Raw genomic sequence first — 16,737 nt, forward strand, 5'->3', positions numbered from 1 at the left:
GAAATGTTTTACTGGATTTAGTAGCTAAACCACACATGAAGGCGAGGAAGTCGCTTGGTTGTCAGAGGCTATTTGAGATGCAAGCCATTGGGAACATTTAACAGGTAATGGGAGCTTATTCCTATTACCGCCATAGGCTACACCCACTCATGGAGAAGGTTACGGGAGTAAACCCTGAGGAAAAATCCGGAGCTGGAGTCCCTAAGGCAGTCCAATGTTGAGTTCAACATTGACCGGAACTCCTGTGACTCTGCTGGTGCCAAGCAGTATCGCTCTCTGTATTTCCTTTAGATTCATCAGCTGCGTAGAGAGGGGGAACCTGCTGCATGGACAGCAGCTCTCCATATCGTTAACACCTTAGCTTGCGACCCTGACCAACAGAGGGCCACAAACGTAATTGTCAATTTCTTTATGCATAGTTTTCAGAAATTCTATTTCAATTCTTTATTTTCCTATAAATGCCTGCAAGAAATTGCATCTCAAGGAAGTATATAGTGATATACACATACTTTGATAATAAACTTACTTTGACTTTGGATTCATGATTCAGAGACGTGACTTGGAATTTAAATTCAGATAATTAAGTCCATTTGGAATGAAAAGTTAGTTTCAGTAATGTGACCACATAAATGACCAGGCTGCTGTAAAAACACACCTGGCTCACAAATGTCTTTCAGGGGGAAAAAAGTCTACCATCTTTGCCCAGTCCTGCTTGTATCTGACACCAGGCCTACCAGTATGGATGACTGCCCTCTGAGAAGGCTTAGCAAGTCACTTTAGTCAAAGGAACATTAGGTTTGGGCAATAAACGCAATTAGACCACAGGACATAGGAGCAGATTCAGGCCATTCAGCCCATCAAGTCGGCTCCGCATTCCATCATGGCTGATTTATTATCTCTCTGAATGGCACTGTCTTGCCTTCTGCCCATAACCTTTGACACCTTTAGTAATCAAGAACCTATTGTAGGAAACATCCTCTCTGCATTCACTCTATCTAGGCGAGAGGTTCCACGGACCCCTTGCTTAATGGCATTGGACCATGTCTTAAAAAAGGTTTGGAACCCCTAATCTAAGCCTTTTTATACTCAGTAGGTTTCAATGAGATTCCGCCCTCATTCTTCTAAACTCCAGTGATTACAAGTGCAGGGCCATCAAACACTCCTCATATATTAAGCCTTACCAGCAACATCATCGCACAAACAAATAGATCTCAACTGGTTGTAAAATTTTACCAAATCGCCACTTGACATTCTAGGTACTGAACCCTGGTTAGTGTAAGTTTTTTGTCTGATTTATTATTAGTCATATATTGCCCATAGCTTAGCTGCACTCATCATCTGTTAACTATTTCAATTTTATGTCCAGATCTAGTATGCCCATAAATTATTGCTCCAGCTTAGAGAGCTGGGCCAACAATGCTACATGATGTCTTAAATCTACTTTTCCCTGTATGCAATTTATACTCATCATCGTTTTCATACAGAACATCAATCTTGTGGAATTTAGACTCCAGTTATTTCATCAGAATATACTCAATGGCCACTTTATTAGGTACGTGTGCTCATTAATGAAAATATCTAATCAGCCAATCATGTGGCAGCCACTCAATGCATAAAAGCATGCAGACATGGTCAAGAGGTTCAACTGTTGTTCAGACCAACAACAGAATGGGACAGTAATGTGATCTAAGTGACTTTGACTGTGGATTGATTGTTGGTGCCAGATGGGGAGGGATGAGTATCTCACAAACTGCTGATCTCCTGAGATTTTCACGCAACAACAGTTTCTAGGGTTTATAGAGGGTGGTGTGAAAAACAAAAAACATCCAGTTCTGTGGGCAAAAATGCCTTGTCAATGAGAGAGGTCAGAGGAGAATGGCCAGATTGGTTTAAGCTGACAGGAAGGCGACAGCAATTCAAATAACCATGTGTTACAACTGTGGTGAGCAGAAGAGCATCTCTGAAGCGTATGTCGAACCTTGAAGTGGAAGAGCTATAGCAGCAGAAAACGACACAAACACAGAAATACTCTCAGTGGCCACTTTATTACCTCCAATCTGCACGTGTCATACTGTGAGGACAAGTCTTAGAGCAAACATAGACTTTAATACTGAAGCCACTGACAGTTTGACAACAACATATTTGTTGTGTTGGCACACCTGTTTCATATTTGACTTATGTTGACGTTACCTATCATGTAGTCTGCACTATTTCCCCTGGAGCAATTTTGAATGTCTATATAATCAATAATATACTTTTGAACTGGAAGTTAGTTACCCAGTTTATCGGAAAACTCAGTTAGAATGTGATTCTTCTTGCACTCCAGGCTGTACTGTCAGTTTGCAGTTGGCGAGCATCAAGCAACACCAACAACAGTTCAGTGGGTTGGAAGCCTGGCAACATCAGATGTTTAGACTCCATTTCACTGAGACCAAGACCGAAGTCGAGATCAACGGTGCAGATGCAGCATGAAGGGAGTGATCGCCGTGGTACTAAATTTCCAAAAGAAACCTTAAAACAAGATCCCATGACTATTGAACAGACTACTTGTACGATAAGATGGATCCTTGACCTCACTCTACAATATCATTAAAAGGCAGCATCCATAATTAGGGACCCCACAACCCCAGTACATGCCCTCTTCTCATTGCTACTATCAGGGAGGAGGTACAGGAGCCTGAAGACACAAATACTTAACGTTTTAAGAACAGTGTCTTCCCATCCACTATCAGGTTTCTGCACAGACAATAAATCTATGAACAGTACCTCAATATTTTTGCACTACTTATTTAATGACTATAAATATAAACATTTCTTCTAATTTATAGTATTGCAGTATACTACTGATGCAAAACAATAAATTTCATGACAATTGTCAGTGATAACAAACATGAGTCTGATCCTTATTTATAATTAAAGATTGAGATTAAAGATGAGCTTTGTCACATGTACATCAAAACATCCAGTGAGGTGCATGATTTGTGTCAAGGAAGTACTGGGGGCAGCCCACAAGTGTTGCTAAGCTTCTGGCACCAACATAGCATGCCCACAACTTACTAACCCATACATCTTTGGAATGTGTGAGTGAGGGCCTATTCCGCACTGTATCACTGAATAAACAAACAAATTGAACCAGAGCGTTTAGAGTAGGGGTCGGCAACCTTTTTGCCTCTGTGGGCCGGATCGCGTATTAATGAGTGGACAGTGGGCCAGATAACCATATAACCAGAAAACAATTACAGCACAGAAACAGGCCATCTCGGCCCTTCTAGTCCATGCCAAACTCTTACCCTATCCTAGTCCCACCGACCTGCACTCAGCCCATTACCCTCCATTCCTTTCCTGTCTATACATCTATCCAATTTAACTTTAAATGACAACGTAGAACCTGCCTCAACCACTTCTGCTGGAAGCTCATTCCACATAGCTACCATTCTCTGAGTAAAGAAGTTCCCCCTCATGTTACCCCTAAACTTTTGTCCTTTAACTCTCAACCCATGTCCTCTTGTTTGAATCTCCCCCACTCTTATTACCCTCCCTCAGAGACATTTATACTGGCAGACTTCAAAAGAAGACTACTTGTATTTCAAAGGATCTCACTCATCCTGGACATCACCTGTTTTCCCCTCTACCTTCTGGGAAGAGATACAGAGCACTAAGGACGAAAACAAAGAGACTCCTTAACAGCTTCTACCCACAAGCAGTGACATGTATAACACCCCCTTCCCTTCTCCTGGCCCCCTCCTAAGACGGCGGCAGCTAAATGCATCACACTTCCAGGAATGGCAGGTGTGCAATAGTCCTACCCCCCCATCCATATATTATTAATTTTGGACTGCACTCCTGAGGTTTTAGAGTTTATTTTATGTATATATTCTTTGTCATGCTGCAAAACATTGAGCTGCTAAACTGTGTTTCATTGCTCCACAACAATGACAATATTCTTCTTCTTCTTCTCCTCTTCAATGGAAAAAGTCTAACCACGTCAACTCTATCAATCTCTTTCATAATTTTAAACACCTCTATCAAGTCCCCCCTCAACCTTCTACGCTCCAAAGAATAAAGACCTAACTTGTTCAACCTTTCTCTGTAACTTAGGAGATGAAACCCAGGCAATATTTTAGTAAACCTCCTCTGTACTCTCTCAATTTTATTGACATCTTTCCTATAATTCGGTGACCAGAACTGAACACAATACTCCAGATTTGGCCTTACCAATGCCTTATACAAATTCAACATTACATCCTAACTCCTATACTCAATACTCTGATTAATAAAGGCCAGCAAACCAAAAGCTTTCTTCACCACCCTATCCACATGAGATTCTATCTTCAGGGAACTATGCACCATTATTCCTAGATCTCTCTGTTCTACTGCATTCTTTAATGCCCTGCCATTTATCATGTATGTCCTATTTTGATTAGTTCTACCAAAATGTAGCACCTCACATTTTTCTGCATTAAACTCCATCTGCCATCTTTCAGCCCACTCTTCTAACTGGCCTAAATCTCTCTGCAAGTTTTGAAAACCTACCTCATCATCCACACCACCTATCTTAGTATCATCTGCATACTTACTAATCCAATTTACCACTCCATCATCCAGATCATTAATATATATAACAAACAACATTGGACCCAGTACAGATCCCTGAGGCACACCGCTACACACCGTCCTCCAATCTGACACACAGTTATGCACCACTACTCTCTGGCGTCTCCCATCTAGCCACTGCTGAATCCATTTTACTATTTCCATATTAATGCCTAACGATTGAACCTTCCTAACTAACCTTCCGTGTGGAACCTTGTCAACATCCACCGTTTTACCCTCATCAACTTTCTTAGTAACCTCATCAAAAAATTCAATAGGATTTGTCAAACATGACCTTCCACGCACAAATTCATGTTGACTGTTCCTAATTCAGACCCTGTCTATCCAGATAATTGTATATACGACCTCTAAGAATACTTTCCATCAAATTACCCACCACTGACGTCAAACTCACAGGCCGATAATTGCCAAGTTAACTCTTAGAACCCTTTTTAAACAATGGAACAACATGAGCTATACGCCAATCCTCCGGCACCATCCCCGTTTCTAATGACATTTGAAATATTTCTGTCAGAGCCCCTGCTATTTCTACACTAACTTCCCTCAAGGTCCTAGGGAATATCTTGTCTGGACCCAGAGACTTATCCACTTTTATATTAGATAAATGCCATAAAAAACTTGAAATATGGGAATTATCCATTTAAATACATCTAGTTATGCTTTGCCTCAAATTAATGAATAACACATGCTAGAAAATCATTTGTGCTAAAGGTTGCCTACCCCTGATCTAGAGGACACATACATGGCCATGGAGAGACCATACAAACTCCTTACAGACTGCTGCAGGAACCGAACCCTGAAAATCACCCCGCTAACCTCTACGCTACTGGGCCACCCATGAGTCTGAAGATCCCACTGAATGGCTCAGAAACAGCTTCATTGCCTTCACCATCGGATTTCTGAATGGTCAATGAACACAACCCAATTAGTCCATTTTGTTTTGCATGATCTCTTTCTGTAATTTATATTCATTCTATGTCTGCTCTGTACTGCTGCCATAAAAAAAACATTTCACAGCATACACGTCAGTGTTAATAAATCCAATTCTGAACACCACAGCGTTAGAACCCACTTTTTTTTAAAGGAGAGACCGCACAACTTCCAAAATCTCCCACATGCATCAGTATAAAACAAAAGCAGTACCCATTTGCTGTACTTCAGAGGTCCAGTGAATCCTAACGCTTCTATCAGTTTGGTGAAGGGTCCAACTTCTTCCTCAACAGGCTGGGCTGCATCTTTCACATTGTAAAACTGTCAAAAACAGAGCAAACGTGTCAGCAATAGGTCAGCAGAACAATGCTTATTTATCAAAGCATGAAATCAAATGCCAGGGACAACAATAGCCAAACATGCACTAACAAGCCACTTCACAGGAACATTATCAGACAAGAGTCAACGTTGGGCCAGAACAGAAGATACGAGACAATCAAATGCTTTGCAAAGGATTAGGCTTGAAGGAATACTTTGCTGAGGGTATTCCTCCAAATATTGAAAAGCCTAGATAGGGTGGACTTGGAGAGGATGTTTCCAATAGTGAGAGTTTAGGACCAGACTGCACAACCTCAGAATACAAGCAAGCCTCTTCAGAACAGACATGAGGAGGTATTTCTTTAGCCAGAGTGAGGCTGTGGAGGCAAAGTCATTGGGTATATTTAAAGCTGAAGCTCATAAGTTCTTGAACGGTCTGGATGTCAAAGGTTAGGGAGAGAAGGCAGGAGAATGGGGTTGAGAGAAAAAATAAATCAGCCAAGACTAAAGGGTTGAACAGACTCAACAGGCCATTTGCCCAATTCTACTCTATGTCTTAATCAGACATCCCACCTTGCAAAAACTCATTTCAGGGAGGTAGCACCATCAATTTGTGGGAGACTTCCGGAACTTCCGGGATAGGTGGGATGTCTGCAATAAAGTAGCTCCTTAGCAGCTAGCCAGCTAGTTCAAATAACGTTCGCTATGCTAATGAACGAATGACAACCGTTAAACTCACCTCAACATGTCTTTTACATTTTAACCCACCATGAGCAATAGAAAAGTCACTGTTACAAACAGTGCAGCGAGCAACACTGTCATTATTTTTGACCCCTATTAGGCAGGGGTACACTTTAGTGTAGTTTGGGGTGATGTACATTTTATATTTTCTTTTTTTGGAACACTCTGCCACTCTGACTTTTTTGGGAGATCTCTCTTTCTTTTTCTCTCTCTCTCTCTCACTCACTCTCTTGCGCTTGCTTTCTCATTCCTGCACTCACTCTCAAAAATATCAATTTCTGGGACACTGTATATAATTTGTGGGCATCAGGGAGCTACTATTAATATGCGGGAGACTCCTGGAACTTCCAGGAGAGGTGGGATGTCTGTCTTATAGTCTTATGACACAAGTGCATAGATCTGTAAGGAGGAAATTTTAATCATGGGTTGCTGAAAACATGACTACCAGTGACGAAGGGGTGAAATCTGGAGAGTGTTTAAGAGGCTGGAACTGGAGCAGCACAAGTATTATAGTTTGGAAGTCATTATGGAGATAGTGAAGGACAAAGCCAGGAAGGAATGGGGAAAAGAAATTTAGAATTTACTAGGAGGGATCACTGGTTCAAAATCATTGTTAAAGTAATTATCAAAGTATGCACAAGTTACCATCTACTACCTTGAAATTCATTTTCTCGCAAGTATTTATATGATATTAAAGAAATAGAATACAATTGATGATCAACTATACATAAAGACTAACAAACAACCAATGTTCAAAGGAAGACAAATTGTGCAAATAACAAAATAAATAACACTGAGAACATGAGTTGTTGAGTCTTTGAAAATGAGCCTGATTGTGGAATCAGAGTTGTGGTGAGTGAAATTATCTGTGCCAATTCAGGAGCCTGATGGCTGTAGGGTAATAACTGTCCCTGAACCTGGTGGTGTGGGATTCTTCACCTCCGGCCTGATGGTTGTAGGGAGAAGAGAGTATGGCCTGGGAGGTGGGGTTGTTGACGGTGGATGCTGCTTTCTTGTTTCAGCGATCCATGTAAATGTGCTCAAAGGTGGGGAATTCTTTGTGCCCATCATTTTCCATCACAGGGAAGTACGGCACAAAAACAGGCCCTTCAGCCCATCTCTTCCACGTTGAAAACATTTTAATTGCTTACTCCCATCAACCTGCACAGGAACCATAGCCCTCCATACCCCTACTTTCCATGTACTTCTCTTAAACGTTGGAATCAAGCTCGCATGCACTTGTAGCTCATTCCACAATCTCACAACCCTCTGAGTGAAGACGTTTCCCCTCAAGTTCCCCTTAAACTTCTCACCTTTCACCCTTAACCCATGACCTTTGGCTGTGGTCCCCACCTAACCTCAGTGGAAAAAGCCTCTATCTATATCCTTCAAAATTTAATATAGCTATCAAATATCCCCTCCAGATTTTTCCACTCCTGGACATTAGTGTTCCTATACCAGACTGTGGTACAACCAGTTAGGACATTCTCCACTGTGCATCTATAGATGTTTGCTGAAGTTTTAGGTGACTTACCGAATCAATGCAAATATCTAAGCAAGTTGTTGTGCCTTCTTTGTGAGGGCACTTACATGCTAATTCCAGGACAGATCGACTGGTATATTAACGCCAAGAAATTTACCGACCCTCTTCACCTCTGATCCCCTAACGAGGACTGACTCATGGACCTCCGGGCTTTTTACTATAGTTGATATGGTGTTGCTGACGTTCACTGACAGTTTCTGGTGAAAGTGATGTGGTGCAAGTCAGCAAGCCGAGTCCTGGGGAAGCAGACAGAAGTGGATAATAGAGCAGGAAGTGGTATCCCTGAGCGAACAGATTCTGATATGGGGAAAGGCAGAACAGCCAAAATCCGTGCTGAATTTTCCAGAATTTCCTGCATTTGGATCAAATCTAAATTCCTTTCATTGACATACTTGCACTAATCTTGCCAAGTCTCCTCAGATTTATTATTATTCAATTATGAGATATAGGCATTGCTGGCAAGGACAGTATTAAATTCTCAACCCTAACAGGTGGTGTTGAGCTGCCCTCTTTAACTGCTGGTGCTCAGGGGCTGCGGGCTGAGCAGTTCCAGAATTCAAACCAAGCAACAAAGAAGGAACAACAAAATATCTCCATGTCAAAATGCTGTGGAGAACTTGCAGAGCGTACTCTAATGTCTGTTGTTCCTCTCCTCCTGGATTGTAGGTCACAGATTTTGGAGGGTGCTGTTTATGACCTCAGATAAGAAGTAAGCAGTGGGACTTCAAATGGAGAAAACATGGGGTGGACTGCAGCAGCAGGATGCTAGAATCAGAAATGCTAAACTCAGCTCAAGGGGAGGCGTGGTAGTGTAGCCGTTAGCACATTGCTTTATAGTGCCAGTGGCCCGGGATCAATTCCCACCGTAAGGGGTATGTACTGTACGTTCTCCATTTGTCCACATGGGTTTCCTCCAGGTGCTCAGGTTTCCTCCCATGTTCCACAGATGTATGGGTTAGTAGGTTCACAAACAGAAGAAAACCTGCAAATGCTGGAAATCCAAAGGAACACATACAAAACGCTAGACGAACTCAATGGGTCAGGCATCATCTATTGAAAAGAGTAAACAGTTAACGTTTCGGGCCGAGTTCCTTCATCAGGTTTAATAGGACAATTGGTCACATGAATGTAAGAGAGCAGTGTGGGCCTGTGGACCAGAAGAGCCTGCTACCGTGTTGCATCTCAAATAAAATAAATAAAAATAAATGGTGGTCAGTATATGGAATGAACTGCAGGGAAAGTGATGGAGGCTGGTACATTCGTTTATTCGTCTTGCACTGTGTCGTACAACATGGCCTATCATGGCCTATTCATGAAGACGACTGTTCTTGGAAAATTTTTCTACAGAAATGGATTGCCATTGCCTTCTTCTGGGCAATGCCTTTACAAGATGGGTGACCCTAGCCATTACCAATACATCTCAGAAATTGTCTGCCTGACGCCAGTGGTCGCATAACCAGGACTTATGATATGCACCAGCTGTTAACAAGACCGTCCGCCACCTGCTCCCATGGCTTCATGCGAACCTGATGAGTGGGGGAAGGAGGGTCTAAGCAGTACTACACCTTGCACAAGGATGACCTGCAGGCCAGCAGAGGGAAGCAGCGCCTTACAGCTCCTCCGGTAGAGACATATCTCTGCTTTGCCACCGAGCAGGTACATTAACAACATTTAAAAGGCATTTGGACAGGTGCATGGATAAGAAAAATTTATGGGCTAAAAGGCAGGCAAGTGGGACCAGCTTAGATGGGCATCTTGGTTGGTAGGGCTGGTTTCTGCCCCATATGATGCTTTGACATACACTGGCTAAATAAAGCTTCATATTGGGTTGTGGCTTTGTACAAATTAAAAACGAACTCAGATTCCCTTTTGAACTGTCCAATACATTGAGTAATTCACTTTAATCTGTGATGGAAATTCAGCACATTCAAGTCAAATTCAAGTTTATTGTCACATGTATCCATCTAAACGAAATATTAGTCCTCTGGGGCCAAGGTGCAAACCACAGTACATAGAGTCACACACAGCACATATAGTTACAATACAGCGCATCCAGTCACAAAATAATATCAGCACAAGTCCATGTGTGGCATAGCCTGGAGAGTGACAGGTTGACATAAAGTGTGAGGTACATGATTATGTGAGACAGTATAATGTCACTGACACTATCATAATAAAACAAGCAGTTGTATAAATATGTAAAACAGCAGCAATAAAAGATAAAAAGTGACCAGCGCAGAATGAGAGCGTGTCTGTGAGTAGGGGAGTGGGAGGAGAGCATTCAGACAGGGTGTACATGTGTACCAGATCACAACAGGGTATTAAGAAGCCTAACAGCCACCCGTCCACAACCAATAAAGTTGAATTAGAGTCATAGAGCATCATGGAGAGGTATAGCACAGAAGCAGGCCCTTTGGCCCATCTACTCCATACTGAAAACATTTAAACTGCCTACTTCCATCGACCTGCACCAGGACCATAGCCCTCCATACCCCTACTATCCATGTACCTATCTACTACTACTACGTCGACTCAGGCCTGGGGGGCCTATCCAAACTTCTTTTAAGTTTTGAAATTGAGCCCAAGTGCAGCACTTGTGCTGGCAGCTCATTCCACATTCTCACAACCCTTTGAGTGAAGACGTTTCCCCTCATGTTCCCCTTAAATTTCTCACCTTTCACCCTTAATCTCAGGTTGTAGTCCCACTCAACCTCAGTAAAAACAGCCTGGTTGCCTGGTATACCTGTCGAGTACAGATATCTAGGATACAGAGTTGGGGAAGGTGACGATTAATTATCTAGTCTCAAGATTTTTTGCTTTGAATTGCAAATAAGCTGATAAATAGCTTGACAACAGGAATATTTCAGTGTCAAGGAGCAATCCTGAGGTTTGGGGGAGGAAGCAGATGGTTTTGAAGCTTTGCATGATTTTTGTAGAGATCACACGCTTCCCCTCACAGAACTCACCCTTGGTGTGGAATGCCCAGCCCAGAATGGCAGCGGCTGTCCAGGTGCTGCACGCAATAGCCTACTGCCCAAGGCAGGGCTGCCCAGCATGAAGATATTGATGCCAAATCCTGCACTCTGCCGCAACATACGGAGCTGAAAGAAAACGAAAAGGCAAGTCAAATCTACGTAGTGCACAAATACCAAAATCTGTCCGCTGCTCTGATCAGTGGAAGTGAAAGGACAACGGCCACGTTTCCCCCATCACATCACCTACTGTGAGTTCTTGCTCGTGCTCAAAGGGAAGAGGAGTGTGTTCAGTTCTGGTGGATTCATTATAGGAAGGATGTGAAAGCTTTAGAAAGTGCAGAGGAGACTTATCCTGAGACTGGCTGGATTAGACAGTATGTCTTATGAGGATAGGTTGAGCAAGAGGTCCAGAGGCTTTTCTCTCTGGAGAGAAGGATGACACGAGACTTGACAAGAGTCGTTTAAAACGGTAAAAGGCAAAGAGAGTGGATAACCAGAGACTGTCTCCCAGTGCTGAAATGGGCAATACCAAAGGTATTTGGAGGAAAGCTTAGGGAGGATGGCAGAGGCTTTGTCTTACAGAGAGTGGTGGGTACATAGAATATATTGTGAGGGTGCTGGCAGAAGCAAAAATATTAGGGACATTAAAAAACTCTTAGATAGACACTTGGATGATAGAAAAATGGAGGGCTATGGAGAAGGGAACGGTTAGATTGATCATAGAGTAAGTTAAAAGGTGAGCATATTGTGGGCCAAAAGGGCTGTACTGTGCTGTAATATTCTATTTCCCCATTACTAGTGAATTTTACTTGTGCTCAGAGAAAACTGGAAGCAACTGTCCTCACCGGTTTTCACAGGTAAGAAATTATTCATTTGAATAATTGTGCCACCTTAAATCTCATCACCCATTCCAAGTTCACACAGTGAGGTGAGTTTCCCATAGGTACCATCCAATATTCCAAAGCCTTCGTGATCCCCTGCAATTGCTGAAGTGCTAATACAGGACTTCAGTGTTGGAGGTCACTGCAAAGTTTAAATAATAACCAAATTTCAAACACCAGCTCACTTATGTCAAATGCAAAGGTTGAATGGCTCATGTACTCCCATGACGAAGCCACTTAGCTCATGCACTCTGTTTTGAAGAATGAGACGTCTTGACAGTAGCACAAGACAGTGGTGGAACTACAAACTGTTCCATTGCCATGACTACCTCCAGCTCTAAAGCAAGCCAAAATATACAGGAACACCAAAGAATTGAAATGCATCAGATCACTCGCTGACCACGTTCCAGTTGAAAACAATGAGAAGAATGGCCCTCCCTCTTTATTGCAACTTGCTACCAAATCGCAAAGGAAATTACTGGGGAAGATTTTATATATGTAATAATACACGCAGGACTTTCTAAACCACAAAATATTTCCTCATCATAGGTCACAGATAATGTAGCTATATAATAAGAAATTAAACCACTTTACACCAGCCAGATTATTACACACAGCATAGAGCAGGGCAGTAATGATCTGAAATGTTCTGCCTGACAGTGCGATTGAGGGAGTAACCTTAAAGGCCTATTCTGTAAATACTTGAAAGGGAACATTTATTGAGCTACGGGGAAGCAACAAGGGAATAGCTGCAATGGGATAGACACAAGGACAAAAAGCTGAATGGCCTCCTCCTGGGCTGCACTGTTCTCAGAAATAGATACAGGTTTCCCCTGCCATCCGAAGGTAGAGCGTTCCTATGAAACGGTTCGTAAGCCGGAATGTTGTAAAGCGAAGAAGCAATTACCATTTATTTATATGGGAAAATTTTGTGAGCGTTCGCAGACCCAAAAATATCCTATCAAATCATGCCAAATAACACATAAAACCTAAAATAACAGTAACGTATAGTAAATTGTCACGTAATTACGCCCGGCACGTAATTGTCGGCCCAGATCAGAGGCGGTTGCCAATTGCATCGCCTCTGATCTGGGCCGACAATTACATGTCGGGCGGCACCTAATTAATTAGCATGCTTATTTCGGCTTTTTTCTTAAAGATGTGCTGTGTGCCTCCCGGCTACCGCTGCATTCTCCGCGAATTGGTATCTGTCCCCGGCCTGTGGGTTGGGGTGGTGGGACACTGGGGTATCGTCTGTTTCCATTAGGGCAGGCAGCTCATCTTCTCCCATGACTGCCCGCCTCAATGTTGAAGGTCGAGGTTTGTCGTCTGCTGTGGCTGATGTGGAAGGCTTGCTTTACTGCTGAGCCTCGCGCATTTTTCTATCATACAGTTGTTTGTAAGCACTCAAACCATCCTGCAAATATCCCCTAAACCTACGTACCCTTTCAAAATTAAAGTCGTACTTTATCATTTGCAGCGAAAATCTCACGCAGTTGCTTCACGTTCAGTTCGCTACTGCATTCGGTTTCGATTGTTATCCTTTCCTCTTCCAATTGCATCAGCTCTTCATCTATCAGTTCTTGGTCATGGGATGCCAAAACCTCTTCAACATCATCTACACCAACTTCCATAAGCCAAACTCACTTTGTCCTTACTTTGTTCACCACGATCGAAACGCTTAATTATGTCTAGTTTTATGCTAAGTGTAACACCCTTACGAGCTCTTTCAGACTTTTCCGATGCCTTAGAACTCATCTTGCAAATGGCTGCTCACAGGCACATGTTTAAGCAATGCCGGCGAGAATGCAGATCCGAATCCGGAGGAGAGCGGCTGCTCGGGGTGCACGCTGCCTTTTATCGCGCCCTGATATTTTTCGTAACAGTGAAAACACCTTCTGTTAGCGAAAACAGGGAACTAATGTAGGTCTTTCGTAACAGTGAGGTTTCGTAAAGCGAACATTCGAAAAGCGGGGGACACCTGTAGTCAGTGACAGTGCTCCCTAACTGAGCACCAGAATGCACAATGCATCTGGGAGTTGGAGTCAGGATTAATTTACTTATTACAAGTGTTGCATTTTAGTGAATAAAATTGTTACTTTTTTTTCCTTGTAGCTTTACTTTTCCTATTCTTGCATATACAGGTACTTTGATATAATTAACTATATACATGTAATTGCTCAGTGAATTTTCTAGTAAGTGTAGTATAGCTGATTCTGTATTTTTCTAGGGCAGGGGTTCCCAACCTTTTTTATGCCATGAACCAATACCATTAAGCAAGGGGTCTGTGGACTCCAGGTTGGGAACCCCTGATCTACGAGTTTCAGTTTTTCTGCAGCAAGCAGCACACCACCTGAATGTGGCTATTCAAAAGTTTGGAATGTCTTATTACTTTTCTAGTTTGAGATAGCTTTTAATATAGGATGACCACAACTTACTTGTCATGTCTTTTCTTTGTATCCTTATTACACTTAATAAACACCATAATCACCAAGTTTTCTGCCTCATTTTTGACTTCTGAAGAACTCATGGATCACAAACTCATCAGGTTCCAACACAAAACAGGAGCAGGCCACTTAGCCCACTGGGTCAATGCCAGCTCCCGGCTGAGCCAGCTGAGCAGTTCCATTCCACAGCTCACAGACAACCCTTTGTGCAAAAAAAAAAGCACATCTATTGTTTCAAACGCACTATGTTTGATGGAGGTTTGGTGGAGTAAATAAATACTAACTCTAATTATCCCACATACATCAAAACATACAATAAAATGTCTTGTTTTGCGTCAATAACCAACTCAATCTAAAAGGTCCTGAAGGTAGCCTGCAAGTTGCCACACTATCGACACCGACATAGTGTGCCCACAACTCACTTACCCAAATCAGTAGCTCTCCGGAAGGTGGGAGGAAACCGGAGCAACCAGAGGAAACCCACCCGGTCATGGGAAGAACCTACAAACTGCTTACAGACAAGGCATGGAACCGAACGCCAATCTTACACTAACCACTACACAATCAGAAACAACTCTTCCCACTGGCAGGAGGTTGGTAACTGGAAGATATCGATTTGAAATAATAGGCAAATAAAAACCAAAAACAATTGGAGATGTTGGGATGAAAGCATGAGAATATCCAAAAGCACTGCTGTTGGGGCCCAGAAATTCAGGTGATTTATGGGAATTATCAGACAAGTGAGTAAGTTGGAGTGAACTGTGGCTGTGAAGGTTAGAAGGCCCATCCGCGGAGAGACATGTCTATCCACCAACAATAAACTGTCGTGTTTTAAAGCATTGAGAAATGCAGCTTTCCACCTGATCAGTCCCAGTCTGAAAAAAACAAATTTCTTTGTGACTTCAGGTCCCACATAGCTCGAGTGCTTTTGAGACATGTGAAAGAAGGGAGACATGAGCATCTGCCATAACTGGTTCCAGGTGGAGAAACAAGGTATATTTAACAAGGTTTGCAGGATAGTTGTAAAGTAAGTTGGAATTGGTTTATTACTGTCACATGTACTGAGTTACAGAGAAAAGCTTGTTTTGCATACTCTTCAAACAGATCAAATCATTACACAGTGCATTGAGCTCAAACAGGGTAAAACAATACCAATGCAAAATAAAGTGTAAACGCTAGAGAGAAAGTTCAGTGCAGGTAAAAAATGAGGTACTCATGCCTGATATGCCTGCTTGCGCTCAGGGCAGCGATGAAGGTCCTCTGTCACTGTCTGTACTTTGCCATCATTGTAGAAACTTGTTCTTGGTGGTGTTCAGGGCTGCCTTCATCGTGCCAGTAGTTTCCTCTCAGTTTTCACTACTGTCAGCCATGCAAGTCCCAGGTGGAGACTCAGAAATACTGTCACACACGATGTAGAAGGATTCTTCATGATTGTTTCTCTAATGGTTTTATTTGACCAGTCAGGATTATTAGCCCTGAGCTGAACCCCTGAACTTGAAGGACCAGAGGACCACTCTTAGACTGGTCTCTACCCTTTGACCTGTTTGGCATTGGTAACCCTAACAAGAGCCAAAGCATAAAGTCCAGATGCAAGCCAACACAGCTCTCCGGGTCATTGAAGCATGCAAGCCTCCGTACGAATGACAACATTATGGACCCTTGGAGGAAACAATAAAGTGCAAGGTTTTAACAAGGTAGAGTGTGATTGTGTAGATTATACACCTATTTTATCATAGACATGAATTATAGAGAAGCACAATGCAGATGACAAGTTCCAGTCACAGGAATAATCAGTTCTGTTTGGGGAAGCTGGGAAAAAGTCACTTAATGCAAATAGGCTGCTGAGCATTTGGCAAGGGCGCTCATTCCAAGTTGTGCAACCAAGCCTCAGGGTAAAGTTGGTTGCACTAACATCCAGATGGCTTTGTATAATTTATATATAAACTGTCTCTCACAATTCCGTGACTACCAGTGCTTATTTACAGATACAGTGTAGAACAGGCCCTTCCAGCCCTTCGAGCTGTGCCGCCCAGCATCCCACCTATTTAACCCTAACCTAACCACATGACAATTTACAACAATCAATTCACCTAGTAACTGGCACATCTTTGGACTGAGGGGGGAAACCGGAGCACCAGGAAGAAACCTATGTGCAAACCTACGTTTCAGGATATATATTATACAGTATACATTTCTCTGACATTAAATGTACTATTGAAACCTATTGAAACAGGAAGGAACGTACAAACTTTCTTACAAAGAATGCCAGAATTGAACTCCACCCTCTT

At 42.5% G+C, this 16,737-nt stretch overlaps 1 protein-coding gene across 1 annotated transcript in view; it reads right to left on the bottom strand.

Moving 5' to 3' along the window:
- LOC134360030 (ubiquinol-cytochrome-c reductase complex assembly factor 1) overlaps positions 1-16,737 on the bottom strand; it is a 188,601-nt gene that overhangs the window by 161,686 nt on the left and 10,178 nt on the right. The window contains exons 2-3 of the mRNA XM_063074049.1: positions 11,113-11,247; positions 5,758-5,865 (exon numbers count right to left, since the gene is read on the bottom strand). Of these exons, the coding sequence (XP_062930119.1) occupies positions 5,758-5,865; positions 11,113-11,247 (243 nt within the window). The remainder of the gene's footprint in view (positions 1-5,757; positions 5,866-11,112; positions 11,248-16,737) is intronic.

The sequence above is a fragment of the Mobula hypostoma genome, chromosome 2 (genome assembly GCF_963921235.1).
Source record: "Mobula hypostoma chromosome 2, sMobHyp1.1, whole genome shotgun sequence".
In the NCBI taxonomy this organism is placed as follows: domain Eukaryota; kingdom Metazoa; phylum Chordata; class Chondrichthyes; order Myliobatiformes; family Myliobatidae; genus Mobula; species Mobula hypostoma.